Source organism: Gopherus flavomarginatus, chromosome 2 (genome assembly GCF_025201925.1).
Source record: "Gopherus flavomarginatus isolate rGopFla2 chromosome 2, rGopFla2.mat.asm, whole genome shotgun sequence".
NCBI lineage: Eukaryota > Metazoa > Chordata > Testudines > Testudinidae > Gopherus > Gopherus flavomarginatus.
The window spans coordinates 180,253,224-180,276,657 of NC_066618.1; the positions used below are offsets into that span (position 1 = coordinate 180,253,224).

The 23,434-nt window shown below is 40.4% G+C and overlaps 1 protein-coding gene and 1 long non-coding RNA gene across 2 annotated transcripts in view; one reads left to right on the forward strand and one right to left on the reverse strand.

The window, feature by feature from the left end:
• Positions 1 to 804: 804 nt before the first annotated feature.
• Positions 805 to 17,582, reverse strand: LOC127045026 (uncharacterized). Its single transcript, XR_007772594.1, has 3 exons — positions 17,266 to 17,582; positions 3,207 to 3,335; positions 805 to 2,998 (listed from the first exon to the last, which is right to left on the reverse strand). It is a non-coding gene; the product is annotated as an uncharacterized LOC127045026 (long non-coding RNA).
• Positions 17,583 to 17,599: 17 nt separating this feature from the next.
• RREB1 (ras responsive element binding protein 1) overlaps positions 17,600 to 23,434 on the forward strand; it is a 142,263-nt gene continuing 136,428 nt past the window's right edge. Inside the window, 3 exon segments of the mRNA XM_050939820.1 lie at positions 17,600 to 17,614; positions 17,731 to 17,829; positions 17,832 to 17,909. Coding sequence (XP_050795777.1) covers positions 17,766 to 17,829; positions 17,832 to 17,909 — 142 coding nt within the window. The 5' untranslated portion in view covers positions 17,600 to 17,614; positions 17,731 to 17,765.

A 23,434-nucleotide genomic window follows, 5' to 3' on the forward strand; every position in this document is an offset into this window, starting at 1 on the left:
TGCAAATCCCTCTGTGAAATCCATGTCACTGTTCATGCCCCCCCCTTTTTTTTTTAAAGACTGACACTAGAGCCAGTTTTAATTAACCAGGTATCTGAAATTTCCTAATTTATAGCCTCCTTTTGGCTAAAGGTAACATAAAATGGATATGCAAATTCCATAACTTTAGAGATATATACTGAATGCCTTCCCAGCAGGCTAAGAGGTATGTGCTGCACATTATTCATTTAAAACTTACCCTCCTTAGACTGACACTGATTTTTAAGATCCTGTGGTGACCAGCCTTGTGCTGGATCACATTTCCTGCTCCCATAGATGCTAGTGACACCATATCACTACAGAACCTTACGACAGCATAGTGCTTGTGCCTAAAGGGGTCAGGTAAATACTTGGTCGGATTTTGGTTTGCAAGGTCATTTTAAATCTCAAATGGTATAAAATACTAATATTAAAATTAAGCTCTGCAGAACCAATATACAATGTTGAGGAGGAGCCGGAGGTCGGAATATATGTAGGTACCAGTGACATAGGGAAAGGTAGGAGAGATGTCCAGGAGGCCGAATTTAGGCTGCGAAGAGATTAAAGTCCAGGACTTCCATGGTAGCATTCTTTAAAATGCTTTCAGTTCTACATGCAGGGCCAGTTAGATAGGCAGAACTGCATTGTCTCAATGCGTGGATGAGATGATGTTGGGAGGAAGGATTTAAGTTTATTAGGAACTGGGAAAACTTTTGGGAAAGGAGGAGCCTATACAGGAAGGATGGGCTCCACCTATACCAAAGATGGAACTAGGTTGCTGGCATGTAAAATTAAAAAGGTCGCAATGGAATTTTTAAACTAAGGGTTGAGGGGAAGCCGACAGCTGCAGAGGACCACACACTTCAGATAAGCACATCCCTTAGGGGAGGATTTATTAAAGGGGATACTCTAGTAAAGAGGAAAGGATAGATGTTGATAAAGTACAGGTAGGAGCTGAAGAGAAAAAGTCAAATGAAAAAGAGTCCAATTCAGTTACATTAGATGACGGCAGACAACTAAGTATTGACAACTTTTAAGAGTCCTTGTATACAGATGCAAAAAATTTAAACACTTGGATGGTTGTACTTGAGTGCTTGCTATTAAATGAGAATATTGCTATATTAGGCATCACAGAAACTTGGACAAGGTAATACCTGGGCACAAAATATATAAGAGTGACAGAGTAGATCACACTGGTGGGGGAGTACTATATGTGAAAGAAAGCATAGAGTCAAATATAGTAAAAATCTTAAATGAATCAAATTTTTGTGGATAGAAATGATTTGCTTGAATAATAAAAGTATAGCAGTAGGATATACTACCAACCACCTGACCAGGATGGCGATGGTGACTGTGAAATGCTCAGGGAGATCAGAGAAGATACAAAAACAGAAAACACCACAATAATGGAGGATTTCAACTATCCCCGTATAGACTGGGAACATGTCACTTCAGGATGGGATGCAGAGATAAAATTTCTAGACACCATTAATGACTGCTTTGTGGATCAGCTAGTCCTGGAACCCACAAGGGGAGAGGCTATTCCCGGTTTAGTCCTAAGGGGCACACAGCATCTGGCCTAAGAGGTACATATAGCTGAACCGCTCGGTAATAGTGACCATAATTTAATTAAATTTAACATCCTTGTAGAGGGGAAAACAACAAAGTAACCCACCACATTAGCATTTAACTTCAAAAGAGGGAATTATACAAAAATTAGGAAGTTAGGTAAACAGAAATTAAAAAGAACAGTCACAAGAGTGAAATGCCTATGCCTGCAAGCTGTGTGGAAACTTTTAAAAAACATCATAATAGAGGCTCAAACTATATGTATACCCCACATATAAGTGCAGCCACTGGAAAATTGAGGTGCTAAAGGAGCACTCAAAGAGGACAAGGCCATTGCAGAGAAGCTAAATTAATTCTTCGCATAAGTCTTCGCTGCAGAGAATGTGAGGGAGATTCTCCCACCTAAGTCATTTGTTTTAGGTGACAAATCTGAAGAACTGTCCCAGATTGAGGGGTCAGTAGAGGAACTTTTGGAACAAATTGATAAATTAAACAATGATCAATCACCAGGACCAAATGGTATTCACTCAAGAGTTCTGAAGGAACTCATATATGAAAGTGGGTAACTACTAACTGTGGTATGGAACCTATCATCAAATCAGCCTCTGTACCAGATGACAGCTAATGTAACAGCAAATTTTTAAAGTTTCCAGCGGTGATCCTAGCAATTGCAGGCCAGTAAGCCTAACTTCAGTACCAGCCAAACTGATTAAAACTATAATAAAGAACAGAATTATCAGGCACGTACATTAACATGATATGTTGGCGAAGAGTCAACACTGCTTTTGTGAAGGGAAATCATGCCTCACCAACCTGTTAGAATTCTTCGAGGGGTCAACAAACGTGGACAAGGGTGATCCAGTGAATATAGTGTACTTGGACTTTCAGAAAGCCTTTGACAAAGGCTCTTAAGCAAAATAGGTACAAGCAGTGACGGGATAAGAGGGAAGGTCCTCTCATGAATCAACAACTGGTCAAAAGATAAACAAAGGGTAGGAATAAATGGTCAGTTGTGAAGACCAAAAGAATAGGTCCGTCAATGGCTATTAGTTAAGATGATCATGGATGCAACCCCATGCTCTGGGTGTCCCTAAGCCTCTGACTGCCAGAAGCTGGGACTGGACAAGAGGGGATAGATCACTTGATAATTGCCCTGTTCTGTTCATTCCCTCAGAAGCATCTGACACCAACTGGCTTTTATTGGAAGACAGGATACTGGCCTAGATGGACCATTGATCTGACCCAGTATGACAGTTCTTATGTTCTTAACAACACACTGTTGTAAGAAGACAACACTTGCCTTTCTGTGTATTGGCTCTCTCCAGTTTGCGATGGGGCTGTATTGATGAGACATTACTAACATAATGCATCTTGAGTCATCATTCAGAATCTAGATTTCCATAGTGGAATCCTGGAACAAAATACAGACCCTGTAAGTTTTAAGTTAATAATCCATAGACTTTTCTGTTATTCAGAAGCATTCAGCTAACATTTTGCTCATGTTGTAGGATTTCTTTTTAAACCATTTGCATACAGCTCATGAATGTGTGTTATTTGGTATGTTTACTACCCAGTCTTTTTAACATTGTTGTGTGCACATTGACTTTTGCTCACCATACCAGAAAAGAGGATTCCTGTCATAGATAGCTGATTCCATCCTCTTCTTTTTGCATAAAGGCAATAGCAAATAGCCTGTTTTGTAGATCATTTCATTATCCTGTCTCCACATCCCTAATGTGTTCTGTCTCCTGTGAAATATAATTGAAGAAAACGTTAGTCAAATAAAAGCAGCAAAGAGTCCTGTGGCACCTTATAGACTAACAGACGTTTTGGAGCATGAGCTTTTGTCGACGAAAAGTGGGTATTCACCCACGAAAGCTCATGCTCCAAAACGTCTGTTAGTCTACAAGGTGCCACAGGACTCTTTGCTGCTTTTACGATCCAGACTAACACGGCTACCCCTCTGATATTAATCAAATATATATTTTAAAATGATGTTTTAAAAAGATTTATGTATCCTTTAAACTTGCATCATTCAGTCTTCTTTTATGGGTTTCTCAAACCATCTCCTCATCAGATTACTTGTATCTTTAAAAGCCTTCTCTTTATTCTTTATGCTACTTTTTACATCTTGGCTTAAGCACATTGGCCTCTATAAGCCTTCCCCACCATTTAGGCTTAACTGGGAGGAATTTAATATGTTTTCTTTGTAATTGTTTCTCAAATATTTCCCTTTTCTCTGTGGCAGATTTCAAAAACTATATAGTATTCTAAACAAAATTCCTTACAGTATTATCACATTTAATCAAAGTCAGCCTTCCAGGAGTTACAAGGAGAGTAGGTAATATTATTATTAACAACATTTGTCATTCTACAGTCTAAGATAGCAATAATCAAATCTCTCACTTTAGGACATCAGCTAATCACTGCAAGGGTCTGGAAGGATTTTCCCCTCCCTTATTTACCAGTGATTGCACAATTGGTTATATGTATTAAGACATGAATTTTCAAGTTTGGTGACTATGGTTAGGCCTCTAGCTCTCATTTAGGTGTGTAAATAAGTGACTTGATTTTCAGAGGTACATGGCACCCACTGGAATAATGCAAGTGCTCAACACCTCTGCAAATCAAGCCTATCAAATTGGGAGTTGTGTGCCTAACTACCAGCACCTAAACTGGAAAATCTTGGCCTGCTTTTTTTCTTTTCTATTAGAGGTATAGGTCACTACCAGAAGCAGGTTGTCTGACTTGACAACAGACCAGTTGTTCAGATTCGTATGACAAATCCTGTATGTGTGCTTTCTCCAGTAAATTATGCCATTTGAATAGTTTGAGTAAGAACTATGGTTTCTAAACTCTATGGCCAAATTTACTGAGCCTACCAGCTGCATACAACAATCTTCAGAAGTTCGAGAGCCGGGGAACACCTGTTGGAGCTTGGGGCTTCAGCCATGTGGGAAACACCTGCTGGGGCTCGGTGCTTTAGCCCTGCCCCTGCTGAAGCCAAGAGCACAGGCAGGTGTGCCCTGTGGGGCTAAAGCCTGAGACCCCCTCCCTGCTGGGCAGAAGCTCCTACTCCACCACCCTGCTGTAAGGCAGAAGTACCGAGCTCCCTCTCCCCCAGTCTGGCAGGTGGGGAGGGGTGGCAGGGAGAGGCTCCGAGAGCCACACTTTAACTGTGAAAGAGCTGTATGTGGCTTGCAAGCCACAGTCTGGCCACCCCTGGTATATGATCTGTCTTTCAACTTATTTATCATACTTGCCTCATTTCCTAGCATTCCAGAAAAGCCACAGTGTTGTAACCTTTTACATTTTGGGAGAAAATTGTCAATTCACAATCCATGAACATGAATTGTATCCTTATATCATGCTGTACTGATCCCCAAAGATATGTTAGAGCCCCTTAATTTTGTGAAGTTCCCATCATACAGAACTGTCCCAAGATAACCAGGGTGGGTGACAACCATAAGCCCTTTGACACCATAGATATACATACAAAGATAGTTTGTAAAAATAGTTTTTACTGTGTTATCACTGTTACTAGCTGAATAATGACAGTCTCCAAGGATCAAAGTTCTAGCCTAAAATGATGATGATGAAAAAAATGACAAGATGCTACACATTCCCAAGTTTATAGGGGAAAAAAAGGCTTGCTTTTATATCATACTTTGAGAAATAGTATGTGGCTATGTAATTAAAGACCTTGGCCCCAATTTACCACCAAGTCCGAACGATGCTTAAATATAGTATAGAGGAGTGGCCACTGGGAGCCAGTTCTGGCTCCCTAATTCAGACACAGGCAATTCAGTACAAGTTAGAGCTATTACCTGTCGCATATCCTTGTATATTAAGCTCCCCATCATTCCCCATCTATGGCCATATTTTAATAATATCTTACTTCTAGAAAGCATGTAACTCCCAGTTCAGCAGTCTTTGGGCAAGTCTACACTACAGCCACTATAGTGGAACAGCTATGCCGCTGAAGCTTTACGCCATAGTGTTGGCACTTCACACATCAATGAAAAGGGTTTTTCCACTGCTGTAGTTAATCCACCTCCTTGAGAAGCAGTAGGTTGGTTGACAGAAGAATTCTTCCACAACCCAAACCAGTGGTCCCCAACACGGTGCCCGTGGGCGCCATGGCGCCCGCTGGGGCATTTATGTGCGCCCACCTAGTGCCCGGCAGGGGAGAGAAGCCGTAGCCCCGCACCAGGGACAGAGAACTCCGGGGCCCACAGGGTGCAGGCACCAGTGTTCTCTGTCCCTGGCAGGTGCCGGTGTTCTCTGTCCCTGGCAGGCACAGGGCTTCAGCTTCTCTGGGGCTGCAGGCTGCGGGCACTGGTGTTCTCTGTCCCCGGCAGACACTGGGCTGCGGCTTCTCTCCAGCTTCTCTGGGGCTGTAGGCTGCAGGCGCTGGTGTTCTCTGTCCCCAGCAGGCGCTGGGCTGCGGCTTCTCTCCAGCTTCGAAGCCTCGGCCCTGCCCCTGCTGGGGACAGAGAACTCTGGGGCTGTGGGTGCAGGTGTTCTCAGTCCCTGGCAGGCATGAGGCCGTGTGTTAAGCTGGAGAGAAGCCGCGGCCCCGCACCTGCCGGGGACAGAGAACTCCAGGGCTGTAGGTTTCATTCTATGTTAAAGTAAGAATTATAAATATATTTGGACCAGCAATTCAACAATGTTTTACTTTTTAAAAATACATAAGATGAAAACTGTTTATGATATTTATTTTGTAATAACTCCTTAATTTTTCGTACAGGTAGATAAAAAAGAGCAAATTCACATGGCAAGGTGAAAGAATAATTGCCAAATAATTTCATTAATACCTTTTACATGTAAAATTACCCTTTTTATCTTATGGATTCATATATTATGTAATATTAAATATGATGTTTTCCATATTATTTAATGTACAAAATAAGCCTTGCAAAATTGTTGGCGCCTGCCACGCTGTTCTAAAAACATAAATGTGCTACTGGCCACAAAAAGGTTGGGGACTACTGACCTAAACCATAGTCTGCACCAGGGGTTAGGTTGAGCCCAGTACTGCGCTCAGGGAACGAAATTTTTCACAGTCCTGAGCAGCACAGCTAGGTTGATCTAATTTATAAGCGTAGGCCAGGCCCTGATTGCATATGCTTCTGTCATTTGTGTACAAGTAATTTTGCTTTTCTCCTTTTTGTTTTACCTTATCTGTTGCTGTCATCACTAGCCTAAAAACTGGCCAAGTAATCATGTCTAAAGGTAGTCATTGCTTACTCTTGTGCATTGAACTACTTCATACCTTTCCTAACCTACTTTATCTTAACTCCACAATTGTCCGAGCTGTCTAAACTATTTTTGTCTGACTAGTACCAACAGGCTAACACCAGATCCTGCCGTAGCTCCTAGTTATAGGCAATATACTCTTATTTTCTTCTGTTAAGCTTGGTTTGGTAATTTTTTTTCATAATAATGAGGGACTAAGAACAGCAGGGTTAGTCAGGCTATGGTAGTGCAAGTACGCACCATGTAAATTCCCTCTATATAGCTATTTCAGTCATCTTCAGTCTACACCTGAAACATCATTTGTAGATCCAGTCCCAAGACTTTCCTTAGCAAAGAGTGAAAATCAGAGTGAATTGTGTCAAACTGGGTGGTGGATCTGTGGGTTGGTTTGTTTTGTAAACAGTCATTTTATTGAAGCAAGCTATGCTTTGAAAACAGTAGGCTGGAGTTTACACAGGTCTTTTGAGGTAAATCAATTGCAATTACAGGAAAAGCCACAAGTCATATTTTCACATCACTTAGCAAACTATACGCTACCTAAAACCGTATAATATATCTCTATGACATATGGCATCACCAGAATAAATACCATCATAAGACTAAATGTGGAAAAAAAAAAGTAAAAGAACAGGCGGTAGGATAGCAATCAACATTGCATCTCTTTGTTAGCTTAGCTGCTGCTTGCTCAACATTTTCATGCTGTATTTAGTGTTCCTATTTTCTCGGCTTGGAGGATGTCAGCATCCTTCAGCGGGTGGTGTTTTTTTAACATGTGCATAACCCCCCAGCAGAGACTAGAATGAATTGCATCCAGGTCTCCAGAGGCAAAAGTTCTAATCCATGGTGCCATCAAGCTCATTAACAATCTCCTCCTCTTCCCCCATTGTCCCAGATTGCCACCTTTATACCATTTCTTTCAGCACATATAATTACAATAGGCATCATTCTCAGTACTTTTTTATCTTATATTGTATTTATAATAAATAACTCCATAGAACTATAATAACAACTGTGGAGTGACAATTTGTCACTAAAAGGGATTCTAAAGTTAATCTTCAACAGCATGAGAGAGAAATGAGACACAGTAACACAATCAGTATCATTAGTCAAGATCTCATGGGTCCACTCTTTGTTGAGAAGCGGGGGGAGGAGAGGGAGAACAAATAAAATGACCAGCATAAACTGAATATGTACATTTGTCAACAATTTTTTTGTGAAAAAACATTTCTCTAGTAAGTTGTCATCTAATTCAAAACCAGCTGTTGAGATGATTTCACAAACAAGTGAAGGAGACACAAAGGTTTATTTGTCAGATCATAAAAGGTCCCAAAGAATTGTTTTTAAAGTGCTAGGAGTTCAGATTTTTTTTTGTTTTGAGATATTAGTCTTGAATTACTTCATCCTTAAATCTTTAAGCAACAGGTGCATGCAGTATTTAAACAGACTGATTCCGAGGTGGTGATTTGGAGTCTTGAGCAAAAGGCTCCAGTTTGTGCTCCATTATTTGAAAATATTTGTTTAGAGTTCAAATTTCCATTTCTTTAATTGCACACTATGTAGCATGTCAGGGATCATCTCACTCCGGTGTATTTGGTAGCCATATTTTTTTCCAGTTTCATTTCAGACAGTGCACAGTCCCTTTTGGCCAAAGAAGTAAATGAAAAAATGAATGATAAATATGGCTCCAGATTCTGATTAGGAAGGCCACCAGCTCCTGTACAGCTTCCCAGGGAGGAGCCAGGATCTAGAATTCCATTGAGAAAGAAGCTGAGGAGGATGAGGGAATGGACAAAATTTTGTATTCAGCATTATTTCCAGCTGTGAATTATCCATTTCAAATTTACCTAATTCCTAACATCCACAGATTGTTAGTACTAGAATTGTTTTTAAATTTCAAGTTTTCTTTCCCTGAAGGCATTTTATTTTTAAAATAAGAGTTCTAGAAACAGTCTATAAACTCTGGAGACAAATTTGTCTGTGGTGTAAACAGACACAAAACATGAGGCAAAGAGTGGTGGAACTCTCTTCATTGGGTGGCTCCCCTATTACTACTGAAGGTGAGGCCCACTGCTTTCCCTTTGCCATCATTCTTGGAAGTTCCTTTCCTCACCTTTCTAAGGCTTCCCTTGCCCCAAATCCTGTTAGCTGCTATCCCCTCCCCCCACTTTCATATTCCCTACACTAGCTCCCCATAAAGGCTGCTGCCCTGCTTTCTTGTTCTCTTGCCTTGAGGCTTCCTATCTGCTGTCATGACTGCTGCCTCACTTCCCATTTCTCCACTCTTCTTATGGCTGGTGGCCCCTATTTTCCGTTCTTCCTTCCTTTGTGGCTCCCTCTCAGCCTGCTTCCTCCATCTCTTCGGCTGACTGCTCTGGCTGTCCTTCCCCACATCTCTATCTGCTCTCTTAGGGTATATTTACGCTGCAATTAGACATCCATGGCTGGCCTGTGCCAGCTGACTCGGGCTAACAGGCTGTTTAATTGAGGTATAGACGTTTGAGTTTGGGCTGCAGCCTGAGCTCTGGGACCCTCCCACCTCATAGGGTCCTAGAGACCGGGCTCCAGCCCGAGCCTGAACATCTACACTGCAATTAAACAGCCCCCTGAGTCAAGCCCCATGAACCCAAGTCAGCTAGCATGGGCCAGCTGTGGGTTTTTAATTGCAGTGCAGATATACCCTTAGAGCCCTGAGCTATAGATAGTTGTGGCATGAAGTTAAGAAAAGAAAAATATAGGCTGCAAAAATCAGGATACAGCCCCTAACCGTGAGATCTGTCAGACTGTGAATCAGTCTCCAAGGGAACTGGTTGAAGCTCCATAACTGAGACCATTTAAAACGAAACTGAACAAAGCACTGGAGAAGCTAGAGATTGCCTTAGTAAATAAAGGAAACACTGACTTTGGAACAGAAGTTCTTTTAGCTCACTTTAGTTACGGAACCAAACTGCTCATTGAAGCCATATTCAACAGTTATTATTTTATTACTAGTTCTAGCCCCACCCCCAAATAAACCAAAGTTGTCTACACCCCTGATACTGCAAGGAAGCCTCAGAGGATGAATAAAACGATACAAGTATTTTTCATTTCTCTAACCATCTATTATATCCAAGCACATTGGGCAACTCATTAGCTGGATATCTCTGCTTAAAGTTCTGTTCCTGTTCTCACTGATGTCAGTGTTGCTGGATCAGGCCTTAAATGACTAGCAGTGAAATAGTTAATGTCAGCATGTAAATTGTCATTGCCAGGCTTCATAATCAACACCCCACTTAAGCAAACAGGCTCTGGCTAAACACACAGCTCTCTTATAGTTTGTCTTCACTCAGAAATTTAAATATGAGTTTTACTAATCAGTTAGATATTGTGATGTTGACCAGTATTGCCTGGTCAATACAGACAAGAACAAGTCATGTTCACTATCAAATCAACTAGTTGTGGGAAAACCCTAACTTGGTTTATTTAAACATGATGACACTGCCTGGTGACAAGGTACATGATGACAATTCAGAAGTATTAAAAGAAGCAGAAGGTTCTGGATTCACCCCAGGCTGTACAGGCTATTTCTGAGTCTTATGTTGGTGATCAGGGAGATTGCTAGAGAATGTAAATGCCAAATAGCTAGCATATAATTTTTCATATTACATTTTAAAAATCGATACTGGACATTAGGTAGATTATACGTTTGAAAACATTGTTAGGAAATTCATTATGTCTAAAGGGACATTACCAGGTTCTTTTTTTTTTTTTTTTCAGATTATTAAAACTAATAATCCTATTCTAAGCCACTGTTGTTGGTTGTATAAAATTATTCTTCTAAAGAGGGCAGTAATTGTTAGACTTATGGATATATAACTTGACCGGCTATCACTTTGGCCGTTCTTTATCAGTGTATCTGGGACACAGTGTCCAATAGTTTATTGGATGTGTTAGTCTCAGAGACTGAGATACTCCAGAAAAGGCTCAGGACCATTACCTCATTAGTCATTGTTACCTCTGTCCAAATATGCACTGTATAGATGGCTCTTTTCTTTTCTCTTTTTTTTTTTTCTAGTTCTTCACATGATTAGCTATTGTATGCTCAGGGCTAGACACCTGGCCAAATTCTGCTCAAGGCAGAACCTAAAGTATAGCTGTAGGGGAAAGAAGAACTTTATGCTGCTTTTACACTCTCCCAATATTGGGCTATTTCAGCTCCTCATACATTAGAGCAGTCTCAGAGGTGCTTTAATTTGCACCTAGCTTCAACAGGTCCCAGGGGGCTGTTCTGGCAGCTAGGGATTGTTGGAGAACAGTACTTGGACCTCTCTCCCAGCAGCACCGTAATGAGGGCAAGGTGAGTGAGGGGTGCAGAAAGTCTCTCCGTTGGCGGCAATTCGGTGGCAAGTCCTTCCCTCCGAGAAGGACTGAGGGACCCACCCCCAAATTGCCACTGGTCGTCGGCAAGGGAGAGGGGCGGCACATCCAGCTCTTCAGCAGAAATTCGGCGGCGTGACCCCCAGTCCCTCTCAGAGGGAAGGACCTGCTGCTGAGTTGCTGCTGAAGAATGGCAGCAATTCAGCAGCAGGTCCCTTCCCCGTCTCTTGCCTCGGGGTCAAAAATCCCTAGTTATGGCTCCGACTCCCAGTATACCCTTCAGGTTCTGGGCTGTGAGGGGAGAAGTGTCATAGAGCCCGTAACATTGTCTGAGTACTGCTAGAGGATTCCCTATACAAGAGGAGGAATCCTCAGCTGCCCAGGTAAGCCAGTTTTAAGACTGCTTTGCAGTGCTGAAATGGCTCAAAGGAGACTCAGTGAGGCCAAGGATATGGTCTTTAATATTAGATTTTTTTTGCATTTTGTTTGTGTTATGACTAAAATACCATATGTTGAAAATAACTTTCACATGATTTGCTGCTAATACTTTGTCCACTAAATGGAGGCAGTGTGGCTTAGTGGATAAAGCTAGGACTGGCTTGGAAGTAACTATACCCAGCTCTGTCCCTGGTTTGCTGAGTGACCTCGGGCAAGTCACTTTACATCTAAGTGCCTCAGTTTCTCCATCTGTAAAATGCAGATAATGATACTTCCTTTGTAAAGTGCTTTGAGACTTGAAAAGTGCTAGATAAGACCTAAGTGTTGTTATTTAAATAGTATTGTTTGTATGACTCTGGTTTTCTGTTGCTGAAATTAATAAGGCTTAATTAAAAAAATTTAACAAAATATTTATTGAACTTTTCACCATGTGTGCTGTCTGATTGCTTTTTGCATTGTTCCCATCTTGGACAATGAACACACATTAGTCAGTTGTACTTTTGTTTCTAGTCAATATAACTTAGACTAGAATACTGCAGCTATGCAAAAACCAGAGTGCATGCTTATTTGTTTTAGTTTTTTTAAAAAGACCTGGTTGAAATGTAGAGGAATTCAAGGAAGCATTTCTCTTGGTCTTATATTTTATAAAAGCTTATTTCTGAAAACTTCAGTGGCTGGGTTCGCTAATCCTTCGAGTTCACTTTGCACTGTGTAATTATGCCTCTGATCCCTGCATGTTGGCTGGGTGGCAGGTGGAGCATGGTGGAACCCACAGTGCTCCAAGGCCTCTATTGGCATCACCTTCATTCAGTAGCAGAAGCTAAAGTATGGCCCCAGCTGCTTTAACTTCCACTGAACCTGAGGTCAGATGGCCAAGGATCACTGGCTCTCTGTAGATGCCCCATCCGCTACATTAGAATGCAGCTTAAGTATTGTAAAGTCAGGGCCAACATTTTGGACCAAACTTGGCTCAACACTCTCCATTTAATGTGGTAAAATAGTTCAAACTGGTGTGAGGAATGATTTATTAAGGAGTGATATGACTCCAAGTGGCGTGTTAAGGTTGAAAATACTAACATTTATGTGGCGAAGTAATTTCCAAGTTCTGTGGCCTAAGTAGCGAATACTGATAATATCTAATCAGAATAAAATTTCTGAGTTACTAGATAACCCTTATCTTCTTCTCTCAGTGCAAATGCTCATTTCAATCTCTTTGCTTCAAGACATCACAGCATCATTTAACTGTGGCCTTTATACAGTTACATATCCTGTTTTTCTGCTCTCGCTGAATAACTTGAATCAGCCTCTCTGATATTTAAACTGAGGGTGGGGCAAAGTTGTTCTTCCACTGGGATGGGAACAACTGGCTCTCATATCAGCAAGAGTAGCTGCATCCCTGATGCTTTTAATCAAATTAATAATGTAGGAAAGCCTGTAATAGATTTATAAAACAGTTGTTTATATATTTGTGGTATAGTTCATTATATTTAACATTTGTTTATACAACCATGGATGTGCATGGTGCATTTTATATAGTGGGTAAAGACATGGTGCCTGCCTCTGAAGACCTTCCAGTCTGTGCTCAGTGTTGATGTCATGCTTCATCAAAACTCAACCATTTACCTGGAAGTCCACATGCATGGTCCAAAATCAGAGGATGCTGCATTTTGTGGGGTTTTTTTTGTTTTGAAAGCATGAGGTAAAATGAGAGAGCTTGAAAAGTAAATTATTCTAACTTTATGATAACTCAAAATCAGGTTTAATCTCTTGACTTGATAAAAACAGGCACTTTTGACTATTTCTGGAAAGTTGGTGTTAGATTTTTTAGAGTTATTAGATAAGGCTTATGTAAACTGGGGGAGGGATAGCTCAGTGCTTTGAGCATTGGCCTGCTAAACCCAGCACTGTGAGTTCAGCTCTTGAAGGGGCCATTTAGGGATCTGGGGCAAAAATCTGTCTGGGGATTGGTCCTGCTTTGAGCAGGGGGTTGGACTAGATAACCTCCTGAGGTACCTTCCACCCAATATTCTATGCTTTGGCCTATGCAAGTGTCATAATACCTGCATACAGAACAGATCAGAAAACAGATGTTGGGTTTTGTTTGTTTATGAAATTTTTAACGAAATGCCCCCTCCCCCTTTTTTTGTTAAAAAAAATCTAAACTAGGAATTTTTTGACCTGCTGTATTTGCATAGGCTACTATAAGCATTAAAATCCTCTCATTTTTCCTATGAGAGCATTATAATAGCTGCATGGACCAAACCAATATCTAATCCACAACTGTATACTAGATTTCAGGGTTTGCTGGATTGGATACAGTTGTTTGGGTGTAAATATATTATTCTGTTTTGTCTATCCACTCAAGAAAACATCCATCTTTCAAGGTTGATTAAAGAGTCCATGATGTCTATAAAATTGAATAAGGATGGGACAGAGTTTTTACAGAGAGATGGTACAAGCCTCCACATGAGACTATCATAGAGATATTGGTCTCAGGTGAGTCATACAGAGGTTATACTGTCAGCACCAACTAAGAGTTTCCATACCAGGGTTTGCCTCAATTTAACTAAACCAGTTTATCTAAACCGATGTAAATTTGTGCGTAAACAAGGCCTTAGATTACAAACTCTTATATTACAAATACTTTGGCCTCATCTGCATGCAGTTTTTTAATTGATTTAACTAAATTGATTTAAATCAGTGCAACCCCTAGTGTAGCTGCAATTGTATTTGTATAAAGTTGCTTATATTGGTATAACATATTTTGGTAAGTATACAGAAATAAATTATACATACATAAGACTATTTATACCAGTATAACTGCATCCAAACTAGGGAATTGCACCAATTGAATTATATTGGGTTTATAAACTGATGCAGTTAAATTAGTGCAACCCTCTATTGTACAGAAACTCTGTGTAGACAAGCCCTTTGGGCCAAAGACCATCTATAAATGTACAGTGCAGTGAAGACATCCCCAATGGAATCTCACTCCTGGTTATTGATGTCCACCTCAATCTGTAGAGAGCATGGAATAATAGCTCTGAGAAGTGTGAACTATTCCCATTCATCTCAATGAAGTGATAACTCAGATACCCAATTATGATCATTTAAATGTCTACAGTTAACTATTTCACTGCTAATCAAAGCACATATAAAAGGCGGTACCTGTTATTGTTTCCAATAATCAAGAAAGAACTAAGCAAAGATTAGTAGGACATCTGATCTCCCCTAAAGTGGAATCCAACCAAGCAAATCATGCAAGACTGTATTTTGAACAATACACTGTGCATGTCATCTCATTTTGGCATCACAACTAGGTAGAGCTTGTTTTATGGGCTGAGTTTGGAAGAATACTACAATATGTACTTATCACAGACACATTTCTTCTACCATAGTTAGATAGTGCATTTGATGGTGGGGATAATGGTGCAGAATAAAGAAGTTCAGGGCACTTTTAACACTGTTTCTCCATGATTTCCCATGTTGATTTTGATAAAATATGAATCTTCCTTTAGAATTCTCATACATTCCAATGTTTGTTTTTTTAGCATAAACTAATATCTTATTACAAGAGTCTCTGAATTTTAGTTACTGATCTGGAGGCAGTCTTAACTCTGTGTTAACAAAGTTTGAAATAATAATGCTTACCATGTGTATATATATACTGTTATATTTTCATGTCACTGTACATTTAACTGATTAAAATATCAGTTGTGTACAGAAACCACTGTCCCAACTGTAATATATTAAGACTTCATTGTCATCTTCTGTCATTGTCATTATTGTCATCTTCTGATTACATGATTAGGTTTCACATTTGCACATTTACGAGGCTACCAGAACTCTTTCATAGAATTTCATTGGTTTTATTTAGAGTTTGGGAAAGGATTCATAATTCCTTATGTAAACTATACTTAATTTTGTTGAAGCACATATAATAGACTCCTTTACACACACTTTTTGACCCACAATTTTAAAAAGCTTTTCAAGGAAGAATGACACAATAGAGAGCTTTATATATTACTGATATCTTACAAGTGAAAGGCTGCTCGTCACAAGATGTAATCACTGACTTCATAACACACACACACATGAAATTTAGCTTACCTTTCCTACTGAAATGTTTTCTTTGTGAGAATATAAAACCAAGTTTTAATAAACAGATGCAAGCGGTTTGTCTTCAGTCTAACTCTTTATTTTTTAAAACCTTTGATACTCCTTTTCAAATACTGCTCGTGTCCTATAAATAATTTCTAGCAAAAGTGATATTTGCTCTCTTAATTCAAAAAGATACTTCAAAGACATTGCTTTACTAGTTTAAGAATTGTAATAAAAACCACTTCCTGAAAGAATGAACTGGTTCCGCATCTACTCCTTGTGGCATACTCCAGAAATATTCTTAATTTTTCTTTTTTCATAGACTTTTTTTTTCAGTTGAGATTCCAGTGCAGAGGGTTGCCACATGTTTCTGTTTATTTATTCCTATGATCAGTCCCATAACTGTCAGCTCTTCCTGGCTTTTCAGGAAAATCCCTAAAATTTGTTTATAAATATACTTCTACATCATCCTTTAATCTGCTAAAATCTCTCAGTTATACTTTCATTTTGAAAACCATGAAAATGGCCACACCATTCAAGTTGGAGCACTTCTGAACATTTGATGGGCTTGTTTTTCCATGACAATTTGTCTGTAATTTTCTTAATCTTACCTTTGGTAAAATAGTGTATGGGTTCTCTGTTCTGATGCTGCTTTTCTCATCGCTGCTCATTAATTTAATTTAATTTTGTTAGAGAGTATAACTGATTCTAGCAAGAAGCCAGGTATTCAAAGTTTATAATATTCAAACTTTGCACTAAATAACATGTTGGTCTCTACGTGTATGTGATGATGAGTTCTGGAACTTTTATTTCATCTTGGTCAGGTATAACAAATTTTGAATTTGAAAAAAAACCCGTCGGTAATAGACTGTACAGTAATTTTTGATGGTGAAACGATAGACCAGTTTAGTTCCTAAACTCAACAGCCTGAAGTACTGCATGCCAAACTAACTCTAAAAAAGTGTTTTCAAACTGCTAGGAAAGAAAAAAAAACCACTACTCTGTTGTTTACAAGAAAAGAAGTTGATTCACCTCTCACCTAGTTTCTTTTTTGAATACTGATGTCTACAGACTCCATATGTGAAAACTTTTAAAAGCCTCAAACAGTATGTCTGTATGTAAGGATGCAAGTCAGCTGCTGCCTTGGGCACATCGTGCCTATGGTTGGAAGCGTAGTGTACTAATGCTTGGAATGCTGCTGCACCATCGGCAGCAGGCTTAAGTGCAACAGGCAACATGGGCTTCTTCCTTTCCTAGTGATTAGACGGCCGGGCTGAATGCGTGGCACCTGGCTGACAATGGATTAAGCAGCAAGAGAGACACACACACAGAGCGAGCCCTTCAGCGAAGATACTGCACCGTCTGCATCCCTGACGCTTTATCAGCCACCAGCACTCAACTGCTCTGCGCAGCAGCAGCGTTTCCTCCTTACCACTGGATCTCTGTAATGGAGGGGAGCAGCAGCCAGATGGTACATTACTAGTTAGATCCTTTCTAGTCTGGTAGCTCCCCCCCATCGCGCACCTCTCACTTGCTAGAGAAGTTGCCTGTTCTCTCCTGATGTGAATCACCTCCGATTAGAGGGGACCGCGGCTCTTTAGTTAGGAATTGCCAGCTCGCAAAAGTTTCTAGGCAGGAAGCTGGCTCCACGCAACTGGGGTGGAGGAGGAGGAGGAGGAAAAAAAAGTTTCGCTCACTTCTCTCCTTGGCGGAGCCCCTCCCCGCTCCGAGGGGAGAGCTAGAGATGCTGCTACTTGCAACAGGCTGCTATAGTAGCAGCGGCAGCCCGAGTAACACGTCCCCAGGAGACTAGCAGGAGCAACACGTGATGTGTCTACTTATCAGGGTGAGAGGGAGCGAGGCACAGCCGCGAGTGAGTGTGTGCGCGCGCGGGGGAGAGGGGCAGTGTGCGCGAGGGAGGGGGGCGCCCGCACAGCACCGCTGCAGAGGTGGAGGGGTCCCTAACTGTGCCCATCTTCCCCCCTTCAGGGAGAAGCGGAGGAAGGGAAGTTACTGTGGAGTTGATGAACTTTGCACATCCACAGAAACGCCATTTTGATTCCATTTTCCGGAACAACTTTGCGTCTCTTTCCCCCCCCCCCCTTCACCAACCCATCATCAGCGCATCATGTCTCGACGCAAACAGCCCAGCCCCAGCAAAAGCAAGCGTAAGTACGACCGGACCTTTCTACCTATGCTCTTAACTCTATTACAAAGAAGCAGCAGTGGCTAAGTATGAGGGTCTTTTTTTTTTTTAAGGGGGAAAAACTTTTGGGGAGGGGCGGTGGAGAGAGAGGTTTAGGAAGTTGCAATTTTTTGTTCAAGAGAAAAGTTCATTTTTGATCAACTTTTTAAAAAGAGAAGTTGGAGGGTTTCTTGGGTTCCTTTCTGCAAAGAAAAGAAGTTTGGCTGGCAGCGGTGGAGATGATGATGAGTTTGTGTAGCCTCCCTCTTCCCTTCCACCCCCACCTCCCGCTCCTCCCTCCTGTCCTCTCTCTCCTTTGCTCCTTCTCCCCCCCTCCCCTTCCCTGTTGCAGACTCTCTACCAACCAGCAGCACCAGCAGCAGCGTTTTGCCTGCAGCAGGACCTGATGCTCATCCATATTAAACCGTCTGAGCTCAGGAATCCGGCCAGATCATCTCCCCCTCCTGCTGCAAAGTTTATTTTTAACCAGCAACCACCGCAATTTGGATACGGCTGCGAGGAAGAAACCTCTTTTAACCCAACTCATCCCTTCCTCCTAAACTACAGACTCCCCTTTCCCTTAGCCTTTTTTCATTTTTATTCCTCCCCCTTTTTTTGGGGGGGAGGAGTTGGATTTAAAAAAACGTGAGATGAAGGCTCCTCTTTCAAGGTAGAAAACGTTTTATTCTGTACATCTCTTTGCTAACTTTTCAGCTTGTTTCGTTGATGAAGCATCCATGTGTGTCTTTAATTTGCACTTTGATACCTCTCTTCTCAACCCCCCTCCGCCCTTGGGAGAGAGGTGGGGACCTTGCATGATCATGTGTGTCCTTTCCCCTTCCTGGCCTTTATTTGTTTTTGTAAAGTTACCAACTGTCTGAGTCTCTTCTTTTAAAAGAAGTCTCTGGAGTTTTCACACTTATTAAAACAAAGAGGAGTGTTGTGTTTGTATTTCTTTTCTTTCCTCTGCCATTATGCTGTGGCAGAGACACATCTGTGTGTGTGCGATGTGGATTGTAGGAGGAAAGAAACACACACACATCGTCACGAGTACAGGAAGGAGCCTGGGCAGCATCCGAAATAGGGGAAATAGTTCAGATCATATTTACTTTTGCCAGTTCTTTTAAAACGGGGTATATTAGCTAATCTTTCACTTGCTGGACCAGATCTTGCATAGTTCTCTTCTTCGCGCTCCAACTTTTATCCTTTACTCTTGTTGCAATTTTGTATGTGTGTTAATAACTTAAGTTTTAAGATCTCATGGAATAAGGACTTCTTTTTGTAAAGCAAAGTTTTTCCCTTCTCTCTCTCTCTTCTCCCCCCCCCACCCCCCATGTTGATGTGGACTAGTCAAGACTCGTCTCTTAGGAAACTGCGACCTTAATCGTTGCTAAGAAGCAAGGGAGAGGTTTTTTCCTCTTCTCTCTTCTGTTGATCAGCCTATTTTCTCTCTCTGTGGCTAAGTGGGAGTTGCAGTGAGGATGCAGATCCTCCTCCTTTGGGCTTAGTAGTCAATACTACAAGAATCTGATTCCCGCCCCCCGCACTTCTTTCTCCCTTCAGTTTAACAAATAATGAGCCTGCACAGGCTGGGCTTGGCACCATGTCCAGAATTGGACTTGTTACACACTGTAATATGGGTGGCTGGGAGGGAGAAGCAGCAGTGGGAAGCGTGGCTTGTGTTCTGTACTCAACTTCAGTTTTCTAATTGTGCAACATCGTGCTCCCAAGACAGACACATCTTGTTGTCGGGCAGAGTAGGGGAGACGGAGACTAGTTGGAGATGCTTAAACTTTTTAGAGAAGGGAGGGGAGGGTGGTGGATTGAACTTTGTCATGTCGTTGATAAGTTTCCTCTGTCTCCTTCTCTCTCCTCCCTCCCTCCCTTTTTTTTTTTTTTTTAACCTCTGAATTATATTATCTTCCTGCGCTCTGCAATGCATCCTTGATGGGTTATAAAAGAGGAGGAGAGTATTTCTACTTGCTCAGCAGATTTGTCCTCCCCTGCTCCTTACTGGGTAGAAGACAGAACTGGAGCCCAGATCCGGATGAGCAGTTCACATTCCATTACGAAATTCTACACGGCTTCAGAGCCACCAGCAGCAGCAGCAGCACCACCACCAGTACTCACTCACACATAGTTTCTTTTTGGGACATGGGAGAGGTGGACAGATTTTTTTTTTGATTTTTTTTTAAGGACTAAGGTGCAGATCTGTTTGGTTGATTAAATATCCAAATTATCTCTTCCTCTGTAGGCTGGATTGAATCATTTAGAAAAATCAGTGGTAAAGATGGGGAGAATTTGGTTTTGTTCTGTTTTGTTTGTTGCTCCTAGGATGGATGATAGCTGAAAGGAGCAAAGAGATGCTTTAATCCTATGAAGGCGCTTATTGAAGTGATTTCTGAAAAAAAAAATAAGTAGATCTTAACTTTCACTATCCTATTTTGCATGTCTTATGATTTAGATAAGATCAAGTGTGGTTATGTGCTTCTGTTAAACTACATACTCAACTAGTATCTAAATATGACTTGGAATAGTGTGGGAGAGAGAGAATAATCGTAGTCCTTTTCTCCAGCCCTTCTAATTCAGACCCTAGATTCAATTACTGTGCTTTTTAAAACAAGTAATTGCTTTTTAACAACTACAGTAGGAGTTGTCAAAGACATAAATTGGCCTGCCGTCTCTTAAGTTTATAGTGGAAACCTCTATTATAAGGTTGAAGTTCTGTGTTGAGACCTACTATTTTGAAGCACATAAAATATGTTACCACAGTTCCCTTTTTCCACAGAGTTGTTCGGTGTGTGAGAGAGGGAGCAGTGACTCATGGCCAAGCCAGCCATATTTGTTTTAGGTTTTAATTTTCCCTTTGAAGATTATGGGGTATATTCTATTGGCGTGCATGCATAATGCCCATTAGCATTAACAGGAGTTAGGTACATCCATGGGAGAATAGATTCCTTTGTGTGTTAGAAACTCAGAAACAGCATGGATCCATCATCCAATCAGTCAGGTTACCACAACACTTCTTTTCAGCATTCAGTGGGGAACACACCTAATGTCCTTACTTGGTACAATGCACTTGGTCTGATCTTGATGCTTTTCTCTCTTTTTGATTAGGTTTTCACATTTAGAACCTGACTGGTATCTTGTAGCTTTAAAAAACCACATCATTTAGACAGTTTTGTACGCTTTCTACAAGCTTATTTTCATAGGAAACCATTTATTTTTAAATTGTCATCACTTCAGTTACCAATCAGTAGTTTTCTTTAGCTATTAATTTATCTATCCTTTAATAATCTTCCCACATTCTTATTTCTTATAAAAACATCTTTATTCTTGCAATAGGGAACTTGTGTTCTTTGGTATTAAAACAGAATATAACACATGCTTTAAAATTTAGTTTCATAAGCTTAGCTGTCCTTTTCTCCAAAGTTTGAAGTTTAATTTATTAGCAGATTTCAGTATAGTTGAATGTCTCAATTTGACTCAGCTGGTACAAGTGGTGCATCCATTCTTAACTGTTTACATCATTCAGTGACCCTTTGGTCATATGGTCTTTATTTTGGATTTGAGGGTCAGGAGATCCCTGAAGTTTCAGGATTGAAAAAGCTGAATGTCTATGTTGTGTGTCAATAGTAATTTTAATAAACTCCTTTTAATACCCAAGGTGAACACAACATATTACAAAAAATTCTGTTTTATTTTCTGCAGTGCTTTTGTTTTTTGTTTGGATTAATGGCATAGTATGTTCATAGCTGCACCATGAATTTACTCTCCTTTAGTTAGTGAAAACTCTGTTAATTAGAAACATAGTTTGGCCTGTTGGAATTCTTCTTGAAATAAAAATTAATCTTGTACTTGCATTGTATAGATTACAAAAATAGAGAGAAATCCCTTTGGTTATATTCATTATCCCTTGTAAAAGTAGGTGGTGCTTAGAAGGTCATAGGATAAGTGTTGCTAAGCAGCTAAACAGAAGGATGCTAAAATTAACCCAAGTGTATTTGTAAGGGATTCTGTTTTTTTTAAGTTTGTAAATAAATTTTTAGTTTACTTACAGTGGTTCTTTTTTAAGTGTCAGACAAAGATCTTGGAGTGAAATCTTGGAAAAATGTTTAGGCATATGAGTAAATTTACTCACATAAATAGCCTATTGGGACTACTCATGTGAATAAACTTACTCATGTGCCTAAGTGTTTGCAGAATTTGGCCCTTGATTTGTGCCCTTTACAAATGTCCTTGAAGAGTTATCTGTTATTCATTGCTCTGTGAGCAACTGATGTATGTTGGATAGCAGCCTGTGCAGACAGACTTGGAAAAAGCTGCACCAAAGATTCTGCAGCAACAGGCAGAAAACAAGTACATTCTGTTTTGTTCAGAAAAGTTTTAGATCCTTTTTCTGTGCAGAAAATCCTCTTAACTAAAATTGTCATCTGTATTGATTTACAAATTTAAAGCATGTGAAATCATATGACATAATTTTCTTTTAAATATTGGCAAGATTTTCATTAAAAAGAGAGGAAATGTATTACTGGACCATTATTATGAATACATGTCATGATCCACAGTCTCTGTGATAATGTGACAATACGTTCCCCCCCCCCTCCCCAGCCGCCCCAACTGATAATCGTTCCATTCTCTTAGAGGAGATTGGCAGTACTATTTTAAGTTCTGCTGAAAGTAGTGAGGATGCCTGCCTTTCACATCTGTTACTCTTTCACCTCCTTTCTAAATTCAAATAAAATGGTTCGTAGTTTGCATTATCACCAGTGTTCTTTCTTCCTCCCTCCAGCCCCCCCATCACAACTTTTAGAATGCATTTCAGGAGAGAAAACTGAAGCTTTGAAAAGGGGCAGAGTTTGTTTGCACTGTGTTCTCTTCATATAATTTTAATTATGACCATGGTGTTCATATACCTACTACAACCTTGCCAAGAAATGTCTTGGGAGATCACATATAGAATTGGGAGGAGGAAGAGTGTTCTCTTCAAGGAAACAATGGGACTAGCCAATTTCTTATCGTTGGCTGGGAGATCTGATTTTGTTAGAGGCTGGTGTTGAAAATTAAAACTGGCTCTTCTGAGGACTGTAAAAGGTCTACTTTCCATTTCTTGTATTTTAGTTAAAACAGCAGTTACAATTATTATGTTTCAGTCACCATATACAAAGATGTCACGGATGAAAAATATTCCTTTATGGGGGATGGGATACAGACTGAGTAGAAATCCCACTCTCCCACCTTTCACTGTTGATGATGTGCTGAAAAGTTTGATATCACTTGCCATGGGAAAAACATCCATTGTTTTTTGCTTAGCTCTGCCTGGTCAGGTTCAGTCATTAGTGTTTAATTACTAATGAAAATAGATGGGCTGGGCTGGGAAGTACAGTGATATGGGATACATCTGATCAGGAGTTGGAGACTTGACTTTCTTTATTCTTCCAGTGCAGAAATCTGATGATAGTACATCTTGGATGCAAACCAGTCATTAGCATTTCCCACCTTAAAAGT